Here is a 22500-nt window from a genome sequence, read left to right as displayed (position 1 = left end):
TTATCCAAAGCGACTTACAACCATTCGTTCACACATTGACACACCGACGGCAGAGTCAACCACGCAGGGCGACAGCCGGCTCGTCAGGGAGCAGTTAGGGAGAGGCGTCTCGCTCAGGGACACCTCGACACTCCGGGGAGTCGGGGATCGAACCAGCGACCTTCCGGTTACCAGCCAACCCGCAGTACCTCCTGAGCCACCGTCGCCTGTGAGCCGTGTTGTGTTGGCTTCACTCCCCCGAGGGAGAGAAGAGCAACAAGAAGCAAAAAAAAAAGAACAACGAGAAGGATAATAAATATGTTCTTCATGAAGAGTGAAGAGAGCAATATGGAAAGTTGCGACGGGAAATGGATATGGCTCCCTCGGAAGCATGGCCACTCTGGCAGCGATCTGCCCTTTCAAAGCACGCCATTCCCGACGTTCCTTCATCGGGATGAGATGAAGATCGCTCGGGAATGAGGTTAGCCCAGGGGCGGTTGCTGTCGTGTTTTGTGATTGGACGTCGGCATGGGAGTGCCAGGATAACGCTTAACCGAAGCGAGCGGGAGGGTTTGACATTCTGTGAGGTCAGAGACCCCCACGGCGCTACTCTCAGAACATCCCCGACGATTACAGCTGAGTGACCAATGGGGAAGGGGGGGGAGAGAGCGAGAGAGAGAGAGAGAGAGAGAGTGAGAAAGAGAGACATAGAGAGGGAGGGAGAGGGGGAGTGAGAGAGAGACAGAGGAAGGGGAGAGAGAGAGTAAGCAGGAGAAATAAGCGTGAAGCTAGAGGAGAAAGATGGAGTAGTAGAGAGCGAGAGAGGACAGAAAGGGAGGGATGGACTGACATCAAGAAAGAGAGAGAACGTGTAAGAGGGAGAAAGGACACATGTGAGGGAGAGAGCGGGCAGGAGAGAGAGAGGAAGCATGGCGGGGAGAAGGAGGGAGGGAGCGGATCCCCATGGGAGGTGCGGAGCAGCAACAGAGTGGGTCGCTACACATATAAGGTCATGGGAGGCCACCCCCCAGGGTGCTGCGGCCCCCCTCCAGGGACTCCAGGGTGACCCCTCCTCCGCCAGACAGCCAGGAAACAAATCACTGATGCATTACACGCAGACCCTGAGACGAGGCGCGCTCCAAGGTCGCGGAGAAACACAATAACTACACGCTCCACAGAGCCCCGTTCTGCCCTCTTCTGGATGCCTGGACTCCCCTTATGGTTAACCGGCCAGCACCCTATCAAAGATTTAACATGTTTTGCCTATATGTATGTATGTATTTATGCATGCATGTATGTATGTCAATTATGGTGCCCATTGCACTCCTGATCCTCCCTGGAAAGACGGATCCCCAACTCTGTGTTCCTGCTCAAGATTTCTTCCTCGCTAATAACAGGAGTTTTTCTTGCCCTCTCTGGGGCCAGGGTCAGGGGGGTGTCATAAACATACGGCCTGTTTAGCCCTTTGAGACTGTACTGGTGATTAAGGGCTATGCAAATAAAATGTGATAGAATAAAATGTCATTGAATTCTGTTCACAACCGACACCACAGAGAGGTCTCTCGCCAGGTACGTCTGCACACACAGAGTTCTGTTTCAGATGTGTTGGCGCAACGAAAAAGGATCAGAAAATAACACTTTAACAATCACTGCTCATGAATATCGAATGGAGAGCCTGAGACGTAAAAGCTTTATATAAAGTATACTAATCAGAGATGTAGAAAATAAAACTCCCTTGTCCTTTCTACCTCTTCTTATTCTTCTTATTTATATTCCTTCTTTTCTACCTGTGATAATGAAGTTGAGCCCGGTTTGGGTGACAGAGTTGGGGCCCATGCAGGCTTCATGATGGATGGCCACAGTGTTTGTTTGTATGTTTCCATCGGATGTATGCTTATGAATTCTAGGCCAGCATCCCTGGAGAAATGCTGAAATGCATGCGTAACTAACTCTAAGGCATTGTGGGTATTGAAAACGGTCAGATCAGGGGGCAGCAAGAACCCGATGAAGTACCATCGCTTTGAAATCCCCAAACAAATAAGAAGCATGAGTGTACGCTATATATATATATATATATACTGTATACTGCTGTCCACTTTGAAAGTATCGCCACATTTATCTCTGTCAGGTGTCCACTTTAATTATAACTTTTACATGAATAGGAATCCAACTATTCTTATGTCCCTGCTGCTTTGTCTGTCTGTCATTCCAGAAACCTTTCCACTATGACCATGTTGGGAACTGTTTGTTACTGTATGTTGTGATGAGTGTTGTGTTGTGTTATGTTGTGCCCTGGTATGTTTAGCAGTTCAGAGCAAGAGTACAACAACAGCCAAGCATTAGAAGGAGTCTCTTCAACAAAATGACTGACATAGCGAATGTGTCTGAAGCGCCAGAGAATAGCATACGCAAGTTTACGTCTTCTATTCTCTAGCCTAGCGCTTCAGATGCATTCGCTACATCAGCCATTTTGTTTCAGCCACCTCTTCCATTGTTTTTATATAATTTGTTTGTTTTATAACTAGATAGTTGAATTGTACAGCACTTTGGTAAACTGTTGTCGTTTTTAAAGGGCTCTAAAATAAAATAAACTTCAAACTACAACTTGCTATTCTATCTAGCGCTTCAGCTTCATTCGCTCTGACATTTTGTTTTAGCCACCTCTTCTGCCAAGCCAGTGGCTCGCCACCGTGGCGTTGATAATGGCCACTTTCAGTCAAGTGTGGCTCTATGGCCGTCTATGTAAAAATCCCTACTCCTAGCTTGATATCCGTCTCAGAAAATAACACTTTTCCTCTTTTTCCAGAATCCGACAGAGCTCTGGGAATGATGCTCGGAGAAAACATAACAGCTATGTATGTATCTTCCTGCTGCTTTGACAAAATCAGATTTACTCATCACTGCATCGCGGATATGAAGCCATGGAGCCGGATGAATAAATAAATACTTGAACCCACATGGGAGGTGGTGTAAGGGCTCAGCAGACAAGGCACGTCGGGCCCTGGATTTTCTTATTATTTTTAATATAATAGAGAACAATAAACAAAAACCTGTGTTTTTCTCAGATTTAGAGTACAACATCATTTCTGTCACTGCGCTTCTACTTATGCAAGTAATAATGGAAATGGAGAATATAAATAAAATAAGCAAAACTTGAACATAAAACTACAGTATGGGTGATAAAATATACAAATGTTAAATATGAAAAATATGCACATACACCCCAAAATGTACATACACCGACTCCTCTCTGGCGGCCCGGTGGTTTAGCCGCTAGCACAAGCTAACCAGAGCTAGCGCTAGCCATGTAGCGACCGCAGCTTCGTTTCCCAACTGTGATCCCACGCTACAAGTCCTTCCCTGTCCTCTTCAACCCACGGTCATCTCCATTATGGACTCCTGAACGCCAGTACGAACAAATACTTATAATAAACCGACAGAACCCCTTCCCGTCCTGTAGGGGGTGGCGTTGTACACTTCCTTCCTGATAACACTCTGACATTAGCATAGATTCTCAGTGGGTGTGTGTGGGTCGGAGGTGTGGCGGTACTCACGGTGAGCCTCTTGGTGGCGTCCACCTCGATCATGCCCCGCAGAAGGTTCTGGCAGTCGGGGGGGATGAAGTGGGGCATGTGGAAGACCCCCAGCTTCACCTTCTCCAGAAGGTTCCTCAGGTTGTCGTCGTCGAACGGCAGGGCCCCCTGGGGAGAGGGGGGGAAGAGGAAGAGGGGGGAGAGGAAATGATGGGGGAGGCGAGGTGGCAATGGAGGGGAGGTGAGGCGGGAGGGTGGGGGTGCATGGTGGAAGGGGAGGGGGAGAAAGGGGGAGTCGATGATGGGGGAGGAGTGCGGGGGCGAAGGGGGAGGGAGGTAGAGATGGGGGAGACAGGAGAGGGAAGGGGGTGAATTAGGGAGGCAGTCGACGGGTGTTAGGAGAGAGCAGATGATGTCGAGAGGGAGAAAAAACTAGCATCAGCCAAAGTCCCCCGACCCGTTGACTCACTCAAGCATCGTCCACGTCAGACACGTCAACTCAGAACCTGAATGGTATTTTATTCATCTCATTTTGGGCCGTTGGGGACATCGGGCATCCTGCTTTGGGATACCTATTGGGAAGCCTATGTGTTGAGCCATCCAGTTATGGCTCAACACATAGGCTTCGAACACAAAACCACTTGAGTAGATAATCCTAGTCTGTCATCATGAATCGGAATCCACGTCTGATGAAATCACAAAATAAAAGATGGATAAGATGAATCACTTCATTGATGCCAGAGGTGAAATGAAGGTTACGTTTCGGGAGAAAGTGAGGAGCAACCATCACATCTGCCCCAAGGTGTGGTTGTGATTGGCTGCGCTACACCACCTGCTTCGAGCTCGGCATTTTAACGATTTTGCCAACATCTTTCAAACATTTCCCCTAAATTGTAAATGGACTGCATTGATACAGCGCTGTTCTAACCAGTTGCTACTCAATGCGCTTTGCAATATCGCCTAACATTCATGCACACACCGACGGTGGTGTCAGCCACGCAGGGCCACAGCCAGCTCGTCAGGAGAAGTCAGGGTGAGGTGTCTCGCTCAGGGACACCTCGACACTCGAGGTGGAGGAGCCGGGGATCGAACTAGCAACCTTCCGGTTAGCAGCCAACCCGCTCTACCTCCTGGGCCACTACAGCCCCTCGTCACTCCGGTCAGGGCGGAGAGAGACCTCAGTGTCTCCGGGTGTCACAGAGTGTCTCCGGGTGCCGTGGCTCTGGGGAGGCTAGATAAATAGTAAATAGAGAACGGGTGTTTACCATGATTAGCCCGTCTGCTCTAATCCCCCTCTCTCTCCGCGGCGCTCCGTCATGTGACTCATTCATCAGAGCGCGCTGTCGCCACACAGATGTGGCGCCCTGATTAATGACAGCCTCTGCCCAGCACACATGACAGCAGGAAATGACAAGGAGAGAGAGAGTGAGTGAGGAAGGGAGAGAGATGGAGAGCGGAAGGGAGGGAGAAACATGTAGAGAGAGAGGGAGAGAGAGAGAGAGAGAGAGAGAGAGAGAGAGAGAGAGAGAGAGAGAGAGAGAGAGAGAGAGAGAGAGAGAGTGAGAGAGAGAGAGAGTAAGCAAGTCGGAGAGAGTGAGAGAGTGAGAGACAGAGTGAGAGAGAGAGAGAGAGAGACTGAGAGGTACAGAGAAAGGAAGAAAGGTAGAAGTACTGAGAGAGCGAAGGAGAGAGGTAGAGAGAGAGAGAGAGAGAGAGAGAGAGAAAGCGATGGAGAAAGAGAGTTGGAGAGAGAGGAAATGAGAGAAAGAGCTAGAGAGAGAGAGAGAGATAGAGAGAGATGGAGAAAGATGGAGAGAAAAAGGGAGACAGAGAGAAAGGAGAAGAGAGAAAAAGAGTAAGAGATGGATAGAAAGAGAGGATGTGAGAGAGATGTAGAGAGAGAGAAAGAGAGGCAAGAGAGAGAAAAAGAGAGCGAGAGTAAGTGAGAGAGATGGAGAGAGAGCGATACAAAGAGAGAGAAACAGCAAGAAAGAGAGCGCAAGAGAGTCAGAGATAGTAAGAGAGAGAGAGAAGACAAGAAGGAGAGAGAGAGAGTGATCGAAAGACAGACTGAAGAGACAGATTTACAGAGTAAGATGGAGACATTGGGAGAGCGTGAGAGACACAAAGAGAGAGTAAGACAGGGAGAAAGAGACAGAAAGTGAGAGAGAGATTCTCCAGATTCTCAACTTGTGGTTTGTGACCCATTAGTGGGTCGCAAGGGCCTTTTGAGTGAATGAATTGAAATAAGTAATGCTTCGATGTTCATTCATGTTTCAATAGCTTACTACTTCATTGAGTTTAGCCACCATTTCTGCAGCTTTCTGTCGGCTCAATCATTTCATGGAAACAGAACATGAAAGCAGAAAGTTGATGACTGCAATATAATGTAAATATATTTTAGATATTAGCGTTGGAAGTCCAGGACTCTGGAGTACATGAGGCTAGACCGATGGAACCACTTCTCTAGACGGACTGGAGCTCAGAGAACTCGGGCACTGGGATTGAGGACAGGAGCAGTAGAGGAGGGGGGCAGGCTTGTGTAACAGATGATGTGAGCGGAGGATAACTGCTGGGGAGAAGCAGTGTCGTCTCTCATCAGACAAATGGTGCTCTCCTGGCCAGACAGAGGCATGCTGGGAAAAACAAAGATTTTACAGTACTCGTTTTTGGCTTCTTCTATTTTGCTTTGTTTTTACATTTTGGTTTGGGGGCGTGTGGGGGGATAAGAGAGAGAGACAATGGCAAACACATTTTTTGTTACTGCATTAACTCATGTAATTAATGATCCCTTATTGTGAAGTGTAGCCAGCCCACCTGAACAGATCCACCGCCAAATGAAGGCACACAAAATAAGCTTCTGTCCTCAATGTTGCATTGTCTCTCTTTGTTCGGTCTGCTGAGATAAATGAGGCATGAAGGAGTGCATGTAGGGGTCAGAACACAGAGACAGCACCCGGTCCAGGGTTGCCCGGTAACCACATCATGTGACCGGGCACCAGCACTGACTACAGATGGCGGCATGTGCCTCAGAAGGTAGAGCGGGTTCGCTGGTGAATGGAAGGTTGCTAGTTCGATCCCCGGCTCCTCCTAGCCGAGTGGCGAGGTGTCCCTGAGCAAGACGCCAAACGCTGACTGCTCCTGACGGGCTGCATGGTTGACACCGCCGTCGGTATGTGAAAGTGTGCATGAATGGGTGAATGTAAGTAAATATTGTAAAGCTCTTTGAGTGGCCACTGGTTAGAAAAGCGCTGTATACATGCAGACCATTTCCCATTTAGAGACCAGGAGGAGGGGTTGTGCAATATGCAAAGTGTTACAACCCCCCCCCAACTCCACAGCCTCGAACATTTGCTTCCCTCCAAAAATAAAACATGAATGAAATTCGACCCAAACATCCCGCCTTGAACACCTTTCAACTGCGCTACACGGACACAACACCTTCGTCCACCCAGATCCATTTCCACTGCACTTCACTCCCAGTTCATCATGTTGTGTCAAGCTGTCTGTCTGTGCACTGAGGTATATGAGGTCTACTGCTGCTCTGCGATGCTGTCTGCTCCTACGCTGGGAAATGCAGCTCTGGCTGTGGACAAGGTGGATGGACAGAGAGGCGTCTCTGTGGTCTGATCTTCTCCAGCTCAACCTTGAGGGTGTCTCTACGCCTGTCACCTCCTCACACCTGCTGCTACCATCATCTGACCCACACACTCGTAAACACACTTGCATACACACACACACACACACACACACTCACACACACACACACACACACACACACGCTTTTGCAAACACGCACACACGCATTCCCATGCACACACACACACACACAGTTGCATACACGCACATTCATACACACACAGTCACACACAAACTCACGTAAACGCAGACACACACCCACCCAGACAATCGCATACACACACACACACACACGCACACACACAAACACACACATAGACCTACAGTTGCATAAATGCACACTTACACTCACATGAAACCACACACAATACGGAAACACAAACACTCACACACAAACATAGTATACAAACACACACTGGCCTGCATACACACACCCACACAAGCATACATACTTGCGAAAACGCACACACATATGCACACACGAACACTCAGACACACACCCGCAGCGGTGTCAGACATAGAAAGCCACCAGCAGACGGCAGCCAGCCGTGTGGGAGCCACATGTCTGGCCCAAGGGCACCTTGGTAGTCAGAGGCAGCAGCAGCCTGGCTGTGACCCCTGACCCCTGGAGGAGGAAACTCACCACGAGCAGGGCGAAGAGAATCACTCCACAGCTCCACACGTCGGCTCTCCTCCCATCGTACTTTTCTCCCTGCCAAGGACGAGCGAGACTCACGTTAGTTTGGGATGGGGGGAGGGAGAGAGAGAGAGAGAGAGAGAGAGAGAGAGAGAGAGAGAGAGAGAGAGAGAGAGAGAGAGAGAGAGAGAGAGAGAGACAGAGAGAGAGAGAGACAGAGAGAGAGAGAGAGAGAGAGAGAGAGAGAGAGAGATTGACACAGACAGACAGACAGAGAGAGAGATTGACACAGACAGACAGACAGACAGACAGACAGACAGACAGACAGACAGACAGACAGACAGACAGACAGACAGACACAGACAGACAGACAGACAGACACAAAGAGAGAGCAAGAGAAAGAGGGAGAAACTAAGAGAGAGAGAAGACAAGAGGAGAAAGGGTGACACATGCTCACCCTGATGACTTCTGGACAGGCATAATGTGGAGATCTGTTGGGGAGGAAAAGAGAACAGAGACAAAGACCGTTAGAGAGAGATGGATCATTGGAGAGAGAAACAGGGTGTAAGAGAAAGAGAGCGAGCGAGAGAAACATACATATGCACAATAAACACATGAAGGAAAGGTGCATTCGCTCGTAGTTGCATTTGAAAGCGATCCCAATTTCTGTCAGGTGACAAGCCATAATTTTGCCATCATATCCGAGCAAATAATACAATAACACTTCCAACGTAATACAAATGTTCAAATCGCTATTTGAGAAGGGACGGGACAGATTGTAAACTAATGGTCCTCCAGGCCACTCCGTCAAGGGCACCGCGGTGTGACAGGCGGGGAATAGACCTACTAATCTTTACAGCACCTGGACGCCTGACAGTCAATCCAATTCCTAGATTGACACATCAATATCACATCGAGATTCAGGAGCCTCTCTTTGAACGGTGGCAGCCTGTGCCGGGGCTTGGAAGAGAAGCAAGGTGCTCCCCAATCAGGAGCTTTTAATTCATGGACTTCCACTCATGTGACGGAGAGGTAGAGAGCGTAATGCTGGTTTTATTCAGTGATTGATAACCGCCCCCCCCAGCATCTGTGGAGGAAGTTCAATGTTCAGCTACAAGAATCGTAGCGACGAGTAAAAGGAAATCCAGGCACACTGCAAACCGTGCTGACGGCCCGGTCCCCTCCAATCCCCCCCTGCCTCCCTGCTCACTCCCGCCCCACTGAGTGGGGACTAATGGCAGGATATTGGCCCTAATGAGAGGCCTGTCTAGGGCTCTGTAAACACAGCGCGCTGGTTGTTGTCTTTGTCTCCACAGAGAACAGCAGCACCCACGGCTGTCAAAGAGACAGTCGCGGTGAATAAAGAAAACATAGCGTCTGTAGGGGAAGTGCAAGAACGGGAATCATCGCGTGCAAACGCGGTTTGAGCTGATTGCAGGTGTCAGAGCGGGTTTATGCAGATGAGGGGAAGAGCACAACAAGAAGAGGATTTGGGGAAGAGATGCTGCAATCCGACAGGCAACAGCATTACATGAACACACTCGAACCGAAAGGATGTTTGACCCTGCAGGGTAATGCTGGGGAATCATAGGGTGAAGGTCAATCCTGGTGAACTCAATCCGTCTCCTACCTTAAGGGTCAGGAACTGAAATCACTGTTTGCTATGCTTCGTCAGTGAATGGCTGCTCCGTCTGCCTCTTCAGTCCTAGCTATGGAACTAATCGTGTTGGAAGCACCAGTGTGGACTATATGAGCCCATGCTGGTCACACTTACTCAATGCGATCTACAGTTTAATGAGACTCGTGTCCCAACATCTTATCTTCCTCGTTTGGCTTCAAACTTTCTCAAAAGAGAGCTGCTTTATAGCTCATTCACAGCACTTTTTTTGACACAGCACTTTATTTGAGTGAATTGCTCAGTGATTTCTGTAAAAATGAGTTAATGACTAATTAGTTTATCGCTAAATGTGTGTTTTCTTTTTCGATTAATTGCAATTTACCTAAACAGGAAGCATGGGAACCGCGCAAAAATATCAGCATTGTTAAACCTCAACAATTAATTGAAAGCATTTTGCGTGTTGCAGCAAAATGTAGGACAATTATGGGCGACAATAATAAACCACAGTCGGTACAGGAGCAGCACTAAACTCCCACTGCTCTGTAATTACTAGAGGTACTCATTAAACTCTCAGATAGAACATTTAAATAATTTGTGGCCTGTAAAATATATCACTACATTATTTCAATCTGGACTGGACGACGTACCAAGAGTAAATGGTGGCAACAGAGGAACGGAAGATGAATGAAAACGCATTAAAGGAGTCGAGGTGTGCCCACCCTTTCATGGGTGTCACCTTATTAATCTCTGATTGGCTGAAGCTCATCTCGCAACACGACACGACACCCATCAAACAGGTAGAAAGGGAGAAAGTCGCATAGATGCGATCAATAGTAACGACATGCTAGAAAATGGTGGACTTTTACCACGAAGACGCAACCAGCGACAAATAGCACCCCCGTTCTGCTGCCGCGGCGTTTGTGTGAAGGCATAAATTACGGCCGGGCGCTGATGGAAGCTCAGGCAGCCTGAAGAACGACGATGGCGACCGTAGCATGACGGCTACGGGTTTGGAAAACCGTCAGCGAGAAGAGGAGGGTGTCTGCTTGTTAAAAAATAAATGTGTTTAAAAGACGGCGGTTTACGAGGTTTACGATGTGGAGATTTAAATGTCGACCGAGAGACAGAAACACCCGCACTGGGCTCATGTTCAACTTCCAGAAAAAAAAGAAGAAGTGCAGAAGTCACTTGGAATCCTGAAAATGCTGCGTCTGTCTCTCTGGTCTCTGTTCTGGTCTTTAGGAGACTGAACCCTGACCCCGATATGGACGAGAACGTTATTGATATGCGATGAACCACTTAACATGAGCATTCCTAACGTCTCACCTTAGGCCAAGAACAGACTTAGAAACTGCAGAGGTGTACACATGTTCACCTATTTATAGCAAAAGAGTAAAACGCACAGCGGGCGAGAGGAAATAACCTGGAGAGAGAGAGAGCGAGAGAGAGAGAGAGAGAGAAACGGAGAGTCTAGTGAATTTCAAATAGTTTGATAAATATGTAAAGTAGGAATTGCACGTTGAGCAAGTGTGTACATATGCGTGTGCATGTGCGTTTGCATGAGCGAGTGTGAGCGTACGTGCATGGGCATGAGCGAGTGTGAGCTTGCGTGTGTATGTATTTGGGCACGTGCGCTGCAGGCGTGTGTGCTCTGCATGGCTGAGAGTGTGGCCCTGGTGCCTGGGTCCTCCAGAGTAGGGGGGGGACACAGCCTTATCTGTCCCTGAAGAGAGTGTCATTACCCTGGAAAATGGAATACATTTGTGTCAGCGTCTCGCTTGCTCAGCGGGCTTCAGATAAATGTGTTTAATTAAAAACTGTCATATCTCCACTTAGAGACGAGAGAGCGAACCGAGGCCATCGATAACCAAAAGCATGCGGCTTACTTCTCTGTGTGGGGAGAGGAGATAGGGAAGGTGATGACGGACAGGCAAGGAGGCAGACAGGAAGGTGGTGACAGACAGGCAGGGAGACAGACAGGCTGGGAGACAGACAGGCAAGGAGGCAGACTGGCAGGGAGACGGACAGGCAGGTAGCCAGACAGGCAGGCAGGGAGACAGACAGGCAGGGAGACAGCTGAACAGGAAGACAGACAGGCTGGCAGGTAGAAAAATAATAAAGTAGATTGATAGACAGGTAGAAGAGTACAACCTGGGACAACAGAAATAATGAGCGATAATAGCACAATACGCTACACAACTGCGCTCTGTGTGTGTATGTGTGTGTGTGTGTGTGTGTGTGTGTATGTGTTTATGTGTGTGTGTGTGTGTGTGTGTGTGTGTGTGTGTGTGTGTGTGTGTGTGTGTGTGTGTGTGTGTGTGTGTGTGTGTGTGTGTGTGTGTGTCTGTGTGTGTGTGTCTCTGTGTGTGTGTGTGTGTGTGTGTGTCTGTCGACCAGTGAGTGGCCGCTATAAACACTCTGGCTACACGGCCACCGGGGACAGAGTGGATGCACCACAGCTGCGTCGGATGGCGGGGCTGTGATGTGGAACGAGGTCCAATAGGAGCAGGACAACCTGTGCACACAGCAGTACCCCTCCACTCGGGGATCCTGCTCCAGAGATGAGCCACAGCAGCCATGGCTTGCTCACCACCGATGGCTTTTCACTCAGGTTTTTCACCCTTGTTTTGACCATCGCTAGACTGCCGGTCGCTGGAGGTGAGTCAAATGTGCCACCAGTTGGACAGTGAATGAAATGGGTGGAAAGAGTGAGTGAGCGAAAGAGAGCGAGTGAGAGGGATCGAGAGAGAGGGAGAGGATAGAAAGAGACAGAGAGCGAGAGCGAGAGAGAATGACAGCATGAAAGAAAGAGGTAGGGCAAAAGAGAGAGAGAGAGCATGAGAGCGAGTGGATGAGCGGGTCACTAATGTACAAACCCGAGGACAAAATGTCCGGGGGGTCAGGGATCAACTAAGTCCCGCTCGCCCGCACGCACGCAAAAGGTGGTTTTGACTGGTGGTGACGTTTTAATCCAGGCAGGACGCGGTCTGAGCTGGGGACAGATGTTAGGATGTCGCCCGCAACACAGGACCCACACACCAGGAAGATCATCCCAGGAACACGAGTTATGACGAGCATCCGCCAGCTGTCGGTCAGCGATATCATATGGCCGTCATCATCGCTGTGCATAGATTAGTAAATAAAAGTCAGCAAGGACTCTATTGATGAGTGATTCAGGGATCTTGCCAACACTAGCAGGACCATACCGCCGTAACAAGGTTAATCTTGTCCTGTTTATTTTATGAGTGCTGCACTCAGACGAGCCACGTCACACATCGACGGCCGTGTGCTGCTCACGCAAGGAACACGCCTGTAGCTGGCTAGGAGGTCTCACAGTCCCCCCCCCCCCAGGGTTCCAGACCACCTCAGATCCAACAAACTTCCAGAATAGGTGAGGTCTGCCTCAACACACAAATCTTCAAATCAGGGCTCAAAACATTGGTTTACCGGAGCTTTTATTAAAAACGGCCAGCCTACATGGGTTCTCTTTCCGTCTTGTTTGTGTACTTATTTCATCCATTTTATCCGTACACCATTATGAAAAAAAAAAAAAGGAATTATCTTTTCATGATTCTCCTTTTCATGTTTCTACATTTTTCTTTTGTGAGGCACCATGAATGGCGCTGTATAAATAAACCTGCCTCGTGCTCCTCAGACCCAAGACGCAGCCTGTAATTCACAGGCGACCGCCTGCTTGCTGTCTGCCTGTTCTCTCTCTCTGTGACACCTCCAGGCCTTCCTCTACCTGGAGGCTTTGTGCTTTATGACCCCACAGGGGAGAGCCGGAGACCCATCACTGCCTGGGCTCGCATCTGCTGCTCGGCTCCCATCTGTACTCCTATAAAAATATACGTACATATATTCATATCTGGATCGTTTTTTCTGAAAAGAGGATAAAAACAGAGACTCAAAGCCAATGCAAACGGATTCTACAACAGCTGTGATGCAGCACTGTGATGCAGACTGCAGGTTAAATGACCGTTCTGCTATAAGGAGGGGCTTTCCCCCTGTAGGGCTGTTCCCACGGATAGGCTGCCCCCCCCCCCCCCCCCGTGTGGGACTGTCCCCCTGTGAGACTGTAACCCCCCATGGGGTGATCCCCTGACTGTCCCCACAGTGAGGCTGTGTCCCATGAGGCCCTCCCACCTGTGAGGCGGCCCCCCTCGTGGGTCTCTCCCCCCCTTGTGGGTCTCTCCCTCCTATGAGGCTGTCCCTGGTGGTAGTCTGTCCCCCCTGATGGGGCCTCATGGAGCAGTGTGGGGGGGACGGTGGCCGGCCTGCCCCGGCTGGAGGATGGAGAGGATCAGAACAGCTCAGAGAGAGGGTAGTAACCTCGAGTCTGCTCTATACACACGCACACACACACACACACACACACACACACACACACACACACACACACACACACACACACACACACACACACACACACACTCTGGAACTCCACCGTCTCTACTTAACTCTGCCACCTGGTGTATGCCCGCTCACACACCTCATCAAATCTGTAACCTTCAATCAAATAAAAAACCGCTGTCGTCATCAAAAAAAAAGTTAACACCATTCTAGCCTCCACCTTCAGTTGAAAATACGCCTCAGAGGCAAGGCGGGCATAGTCGAAGCAGACCAGGCCTGTGATTGGCCGACGTGCGTGTCCCTTACCCGCAGCTGGTCTCCAATAGGCTGTCTCCGACCTGCAGGGAAGCCATGCCGAAGTCCGCTATCCTGATATTGTTCTTCTCATCCAGCAGGAGGTTCTCCGGCTTCAGGTCGCGGTGGCTGCGGGGGGGGAAGCAGAGGTGGAACCTTTTTTAAGGGTGAATAATTGCATTTGGGGGTACTACTAGAATAGGGTTACACCCTTATTATTCTAACAGTGTCTCAAACAAAACCAATTTCAGCGTCTTTAAAATAGTTCTTTTTTGTATCGTGTCGCTTTACGGCCCCCCTCCCGAGCAGCCCATTCGGCTGTGATTGGTTAGCTCGCCCATTCACTTGGGACTGGTCGAACGTTTTGTGTGTAAGTCGCCAAATTCACCCCCCCGAGAAGTTGCAAACATTGCGTGTTGTAGCCGGGAGGCACGACTTCTGCACTTCAGCACCGCCCACTACTAAAGTTTGAGCGCGAACAGGCTACTTCACACACTTATTGAGGTCCCCGTTCCCCATGGGCACAAATACCCTCCCCTGGCTCGGATTTAGATTTGTCTAGCTTGGCAGACATAAAACATGTATACACGCGTCATAAAGCAGTCTAAAGTAAAGGGAAAAGTCGAAAAAAAGGGAAAAGTCGAAAAAGCATGATAGCACCCATTTAACTGGACGGGACGGGGGGTCCGGACAGACACGTTATAAGAGATGCACTTGTGGTTTGCCAGCGGAAGGCATGGCAGGAGGGAGGGCTGTGAGGCACGGCGAGTGGTGAGGCAAACACGAGTGGTGCAGGAAGACACTTTGTAATTGTTTTCTGTGGGTTACAATTGGGTTTTGCACACAAACGTTCTTGGACTATTTTTTAGTAACCGATAACCAACCCCACCCGCACCTCCAACACCTCCACCTCCACCACCACTACCCCCACCTTGATCACAACCACCTCCACCTCCACCTCACCACCACTACCCCCACCTTGATCACAACCACCTCCACCACCACTACCCCCACCTTGATCACAACCACCTCCACCTCACCACCACTACCCCCACCTTGATCACAACCACCTCCACCTCACCACCACTACCCCCACCTTGATCACAACCACCTCCACCACCACTACCCCCACCTTGATCACAACCACCTCCACCTCGTCCACCATGATCTTCTCTACCATGATCACCTCTACCATCTCCCTCACCATGATAACAACCCCCTCCACCACCTCCACTCCTTCACAGGCTCTGTTCTGTGAGCAGACGCGGCTGTGGGCCCCCGCTGTGTGTCGAGCCAAGATGGCCCCCCACCGTCTCCATTTACCCCGAACCCCCCCCCGTTCCCCCGGCCAGCAGCAGACTGGTCAGTCCATGAAGGTTATTCACAGGAGCAGCCCCTCATCATTCACCAAGACACAGGGAGAGAGGAGATGACCAGCCGGTTCTGTCAGGGCTTCCTCACGAAGGGGAGGACAGAAAGGCTTACTTTGCATTAAAAGTGTGTTATCGCAGCTGGGTTTCAATGTCAATGGCTGTTCATTATTCTCCCACTGTTGCAATGTCTACTGCTACACTCCACCTAGGTGTCTGCTAAACGCCACCTAGGTGGCTTTTACTGGGCTCCTACAGAAAAAACACACAGGGTGATTGTGTTGAAGCCGGTAAATTATAAGGTTTCCAGATGATGACACATGGCCTGGTGCCTCCATGCTGCCATGCAGGAGATCTCTCACTCGGTGTGTGCGGTGATGGTTAGTTTAACCTGTGAACACTGATTACTCAAGGCACAACAGGTATGCAGCCTCACCCGGCCACAGATTCCATTCAGACTGCGTCGGGCACCCTCCATTAGGTTACGAATGCTTATTAGATTGCTGATCTATCTCTCTCTATCTATATATCCATCTATCTACCTATCTAGCTTTTTCATATAGATCTCTATCCATCTATCTATCTATTTATCTATGTATCTCTATCAATATATATGTGTGGTTAGTTATCTGTATGTCTAGACAGTCTGTCTGTCTGTCTGTCTGTCTGTCTGTCTGTCTGTCTGACTACCTCTATATGTCTGTCTGTCTGTCTATCAGATTATTATTCCTTGTGTATCCCCCCCCCCCCCCCAGTCTTTTGATCTATGTAATGTTGTATTTGGTGATTAGCAGGAGGGAGCTAAAGCCAGGAGGAACGGCCGCCATTGTGATCGTCGGATCTGTCTGCGTCTCTTCCCCTCATTGTTGATGTAACGCTCGCTGGATGTGTCTGACTTTGATGAGAGGCTGATCGCGTTGAGCGTCTGAACTCAGATGACAGCGGCGGCTGGGCCAGACTCATTTCCTGCCCTGAGAGATTAGCCTCGAGCTAGTTTGTTAGCGCTCTCGCTATGATCGCGCCATCAATGAAATTATGATAATATCGTTCTGCTTGTCTCCGGGTCATGCTACGGTCCTTTTTATTCTACATAAAATATATCGAAAGGGTAAAGTAGCTAGCGTAGAAACAACACACTCAAACGAATTGAGTAATTTTTCATCATATTCTGTGATGACTGGCTGAGAGAAATCACTCGGCTGGTAAAATGTCAAAGTAGCCCGGAGCAATGCAGCAGTTCATTTGATTGGCTCCACGAACATGAATGTTAATCTGCTGTTAATGTACAACCCCAGGTATGCTTATATGTATGTATAATAACCTTTGTCTGCAAGAATATAATGATCCACTTTTGATTTGGATAAATAAATGATGTATGCGAGTGTGAGTGTGTCCACGGTTTAATGATACACCTCAAATAAAGGTGGACAGGAGAAGACAAAAGCTAGGAAACGCCCAAAGTGTACTGCCATCGGAATGACATTATTGGAAATATAATTATTGAGACTAAATTATAGTTATATGCCTAAATTATGAATGTCCGAATACTTAAAGCTAAAAGTTAGATTGTGTTAGGAACTCATTTAGTCAGACTGTGTATTCCACCATAGCCTAAATTGAGTTCCAAGCAATGCAACCAAAAACACACAGAGAGACCTAAAAGACTGCGATTAACAGAATATAATTATTATTTTTTAAGGACAAAAAATTAAGTGTACTTCTCACAATAATACTCAAGAGTATAAGTACAGCAATTCACCAAATACAGATAAAAGAAAACTAAACTTATATTTAGGCCTGGTTGAATTTGCTAGTGTCTCTCCTTAGACTTTGGCGGCCCCCTGCTGGTGCATTAAACGCTGGAGTGTACACTTCACAAGTGTCTGTGCATGTAGTTAAGCCAGGAGACTGACACCCCAGAGGAGCTGTTACCGACCATTCCTCCAATCCAACACCAAGCTTCTAATTGGCTGTTACCATTCGCACCTCCGTCTCTGATAGTCTTTAGTTGTCGTGTTTTATTACAGATGGCGGTAATGATGCCTTCCTCCTGGGCCTCACATCCCACAATATCCATTCTAGTTCTGATATGTCGCTGGTGATGAGCTCTCGGCTGCCTGCTGTATTCAGCTATAACCGGGACTAATATGTTCGCCGTCGGTGTTCAGCGATAATATACACGTTAAACGTTAAATATCACCCCTCTCCCACAACTCCTCACTATAACTATGATTTATCGCACCCGATATTCCCCGGCAATTAGCGAAATCAGCCTGGGAACAGTGCTAATGGACAGAAAGTGTCACAGTATCATAACTCCTAAACAGAACACCTTCCAGTCACCTCGGTGCCAGCCCTCTCTCCACCTCGTCTTAATCTACTCAAAGCGAGTTATTGTGTGCAGCCATTGACCCAATTTGAAAGAGAACAAGATAATTATTTTAGGCTAATACCCCGTCGTCTCAAAGCTAATGAGCGCTAGTTCCCAACTGTTCCGCGCACTAGGCGCTAACACTCATTAGCTAACGGGGTTAGCCGTAATGAGAATAATGTCATTGTATTTTTGTATTTCATTTATTTACAATGTTTTTTTGGTTGCCAAATGATTTTTGTCTGTGCTTTGGCCTAAAGCGAGTAATTAGTGATAGCAGTAAACAGCATTTTGGGTTTTCTGTTGCCCTATTTATTTGGCTGTGGTCGATTGTGTTTTTGGATCGTGCATGAGCTAGTGTGATGTGGTTGAGAATGATCTGATAACAATTTATTTGTTGAAATCTACTATTTAAATTTTAAATTTTATGAACAAAGTCAACGATAATCATAAAACCAAATTGCAGAAATGCACGCACTTGCCAAAGTTGAGGTAAAACCATCAGCTCTCTGTGTGATCACAGCCATGACAGTGCAGGCAGACACATGGTGCAGTATTTACTTCTGTTCCAGGTCTAATTGAATCTGACCTTAGATTTCGTCTCAGAATACATCGATTGTGGTGAATTTCTCGACACAATCGATGTACTTTATCTTCCCATGTACCAACACAAACAGAGCCCTTCCTCCAGTATCTGATTCCACGTTTTATCCTCCAATCTCTTCCCCTCTGCCCTTCCCCTCGCTCCCCTCTTCATCTGAGCCCCGTGAAGCCCACCAGCATGGGAGGAATCCTCCCGTCCCGTGACAGTAACTGGAGCCCTTTAACGGGCACCACAGGACCAGGCAATCAGAGCAGAGTGAAGCCAGGGGGAGGAAATATGTAATCATTCTCAATCCTGTGTTGTTAGAGGCCATCAGGAAGATTGTCCCAAAACACAGGCCCCCTGCAAAAATACACAGAGACAAACAGACCGACGGACACACAGACAGACAGACAGACAGAAACACAAAAACAGACAGACAGACACAGAATGGCAGACAGACAAGTGGTTTTGCGGTCTCAGGCGGGAGTCGGGGGAGTAGAGACGTTCCGGTGATGGAAGATAGACTGTGTTAATCAAACCACCGTTGCATCAAAGAGTATCATGTCTTATGGAGTGATCATGGCAGTGGTGGTAGTGGTGGTGATGTTGATGATGATGGTGGTGGTGGTGATGGTGATGGTGATGGTGTTGAAGGAAACAAACACCATCAGTAATCCCTAGTGGCCGCCGGGCAGGAGGTGGGTGTTAGCGTCACTATCGATCACAGAGTTTGTGTGTTTAGGCATATATGAGGAGGGGTTGTCAGGCGTATCCACCTGGCCTTGTATGACAAGTGGGCGGACAAACGCTGTGTTTGCCTTCATCCCTCATCCCCCCTCCGATGCAATTTGACCCCTTGATGCAGACCTATACTCCCGCTGTGCAAACACAGGTCCAGTCCAGACCAGATGTCTGTGTTCATCTCAGGTTCTGCCAGGCTTGTGTTCCAGGCTCCGACAGTGGAAAAGATGATGGGTTTGCCTGAGACACGGAGCTGACCGGCGTGCCAATATAAAACTAATGATGACACACAGGGTGCTCTCCTGGTCTCCACCCTTCTACTGGGTTAATGAAACCATCTCTAGGGTTAATGATTAGCTCCATGGATCCACAGGCCAAATTAACTGGAGGACAGACGCTGTTAACGTATGGGCTGTCGAGGGCGGCTGGAATGTAACGCTGGTACAGGCAGATGGTGTGTACAAGTGTGTGTGTGTGTGTGTGTGTGTGTGTGTGTGTGTGTGTGTGTGTGTGTGTGTGTGTGTGTGTGTGTGTGTGTGTGTGTGTGTGTGTGTGTGTGTGTGTTTGTCTGTGTGTGTGTCTGCTTTCTGTTTCGTTTCTGATGTTTCATATGGGCAAGAAAAGGTTCCTGATTCTGAAACATTTGGGATACTTTTTGAATCTTTAAAATCATACTTTGTGTTTGTGTGTATGTCTGTGTGTATTTATGTGTGTGTGTGTGTGTGTGTGTGCGCATATTTGTGCATGAAATTAATGATTTGGTTCGGGCCGGACATAAAACTGATGTAACACAACGACATTTGGGAAAAAGAATGAGATGTTCTTTGTATTTGTAATCACAGGTGGATGAAAGCTGTCGCCTTCACCTCAGGGCCTGGTTGGCTCGTGGACGCATAAACATGACTTATATACACCTCTGTGATCCGGAAGAAAAGGTATGGGGAAGGTATTGCATGAGTGACTTCATGACTTCTGACATCTATGACATCCAGAGTTCTCTCAATCATCTGTCAACGACCGGTCCCAGAGGGACTGCACTCGCTCCATCCATTATTGTCTGAGATAAAAATCACTGTGTAGTCACTTCCACGGAGCAGCCAATCAGGAGCTGCGGAGCGGGACAGAGGTGTGCCTGCCTGCCAATTGACTTGTTTCTCGGCACAGCTCCCACAGGTGTGCTACAGACTTGTGCATGTTTCCTGCCTTGCTCAACACATCTAACATTCAACTGGTGGATATGTACAGTGTGGTTGTAAGGGCCTCTCTGTTTCAGGGTTCTGTAACATGTACGCTTCAAGATGACTCTATTGATACCGGACGGGATATTCAGGGATATACGCACTTATTATGTTGTACGGCCTGGCACTTAATGTACCCACTTATTGTATGTTGTACATCCTGGCACTTAATGTAACCACTTATTGCATTTTTCACGGCCGGGCACTTAAAATAGTACTTAGAATCGTTTAGCATCTTACCCTAGCTATCTTTCTTGTACACAGGGAATGGGTTAACCTAGAGATTGTTAGTGCTCAACACTTGGTTCTATGAACATCCTTACTGTACAGACAGTGATATATTGTTGTTCCTGTACTTATTGTAAGTTGCTTTGGATCAAAGCGACTACTAAACACCCAAAATGTAAATGTAGATGTCAATCTAAATATATATTATCTGTCTGATAATCAACAGTTGGCTGGAACATAGTGTTATAGGAAACCTAAAAAGGGCAGGTTAAAGCACCAGAGTGTGCTATGGTCTGCTATGGTGTGTTATGACCTTGCTGTACAGTGTTGCTGGTACACTATTCTATACAGATGCTCGTGTCCGTCAGCTACATGGCCTTGTAAATCACACATGTGAAACCCTGTTTTATCTCTGTATCCACCTATCCATCAGTCTATCTGTATTCCTCAGCCATCCATCTATCTACCTGGCTGTCGCACGGTTGAAACTATCCAGCTGCCCTTTTTTCCCTGAGATGTATTTGCGGCGTGTTAGCGTAGGAGCAGAATGCAGGCTTTAATAAGCGGGCAGGAAGCTCACAACAGGAAGGATAACGAAGTGGCACACGTCATCCCTCCTCTCCCCCACTGACCCTCCTCTCGCTGCGGTGAGTCACCAGACGTGGGAGAGCCACAGAGAGACGCTGCTTTTAAAAGCTCCTGTGTGTCTGCCGTGCAGACAGGATGGCAGATGTGACTGTGGGGGTGTTGTTGTTGATGTCTATTTTTTGGTTGGTGGTTGAATGCCCCGGTGAGCTTACAGAGTTTAATATGTTGGGGCTGTCTTTCTGACTTTCTGTTTGTTGGTCTGTCTGTCTCCCTGTGTCTATCGGCTGTCTGAATGTCCGTCTGTTGATCTGCCTGTTGATCTGTCTGTCTGTTGGTCGTTATGTCTTTCTACCTGTCTGCCTGTCTGTCATTCAGTGTGTCTGTCTGTCTGTCTATGTGCCATTCTGTCCGTCAGTCTGTCTGCCTCAGTGTCCATCTGTCTGTCTGTCTGAGGGTGAAGCCACACATTGAAAGGAGGCTCAGATCAGTGATCTGGTCCTCAGCAACGATGTGTGTTGACTCAGACCCTGACAGTCTAAGTGACCTTTTAAAAATAAGAACAAGGGAAAACACAAATGTACCTCACGCTAAGTCGCTAACAAACATGCAATCAGAAATCAGGGCCTTTCGTTCATGTAATCCTACGATGAAACAATGCAAACACGCTGAAAACACACGCGAGCCTTCAGACTACCAATGCATTCTCAGCACCGACGTGGATAACTATCCCAATAATAGCTCTGCAATGAAATAACACCGGGCTAAATCTTATAATACCTCTCATAAACGTAAACCATAAAGGAGTAAAAACACATTACATCTCGTATATCCAAACCTCCCTTCTCCGTTCCCTGGGTTTAACACTTAAATTGGCTGTGAAGTATTATGTAAATGATTTGTTATGGGTCCACTGGGATGATTGTTTCACTGGACCCGAGGTGAGACCGGCGTTATAAATATGACAGCTCTTCAAACTTTCTAAAGACTTGCTCAAGGGTCAGGGGCGGCATTCACATTGAATACTAGGACCAAATATCTGCTGATAACACTGGTCTTAAGTCTAGATATCTCATCCATCTAGGATACTAGGATCTACTCTCTGCTGATAACTCTGTTCTTGAGTCTAGATATCTCATCCATATAGGAAACATCTCTGCTGAGAACACTGGTCTGATTTCTACATAAGTCATAACATATATATACTAGGACCTTCTCTCTGCTGATTACACTGGTCTGAAGTCTAGAGTCTCATATTTCTATGATACAGACAATACATATACTCTTCTTCTTGATAATTCGTAATGTTGTGTACCATAACCCAGTTC

At 48.0% G+C, this 22500-nt stretch overlaps 1 protein-coding gene across 1 annotated transcript in view; it reads right to left on the bottom strand.

The window, feature by feature from the left end:
* Nucleotides 1–22500, bottom strand: part of brsk2a (BR serine/threonine kinase 2a) — a 61502-nt gene that overhangs the window by 30464 nt on the left and 8538 nt on the right. Inside the window, exons 4-7 of the mRNA XM_060061574.1 lie at nt 14066–14182; nt 8246–8279; nt 7795–7863; nt 3534–3680 (exon numbers count right to left, since the gene is read on the bottom strand). Of these exons, the coding sequence (XP_059917557.1) occupies nt 3534–3680; nt 7795–7863; nt 8246–8279; nt 14066–14182 (367 nt within the window). The remainder of the gene's footprint in view (nt 1–3533; nt 3681–7794; nt 7864–8245; nt 8280–14065; nt 14183–22500) is intronic.

This window comes from Gadus macrocephalus, chromosome 9 (assembly GCF_031168955.1).
Source record: "Gadus macrocephalus chromosome 9, ASM3116895v1".
Taxonomy (NCBI): domain Eukaryota; kingdom Metazoa; phylum Chordata; class Actinopteri; order Gadiformes; family Gadidae; genus Gadus; species Gadus macrocephalus.
The sequence above is the reverse complement of the archived record's forward strand: the minus strand, read 5'-3'. Positions and strand labels throughout refer to the sequence as shown.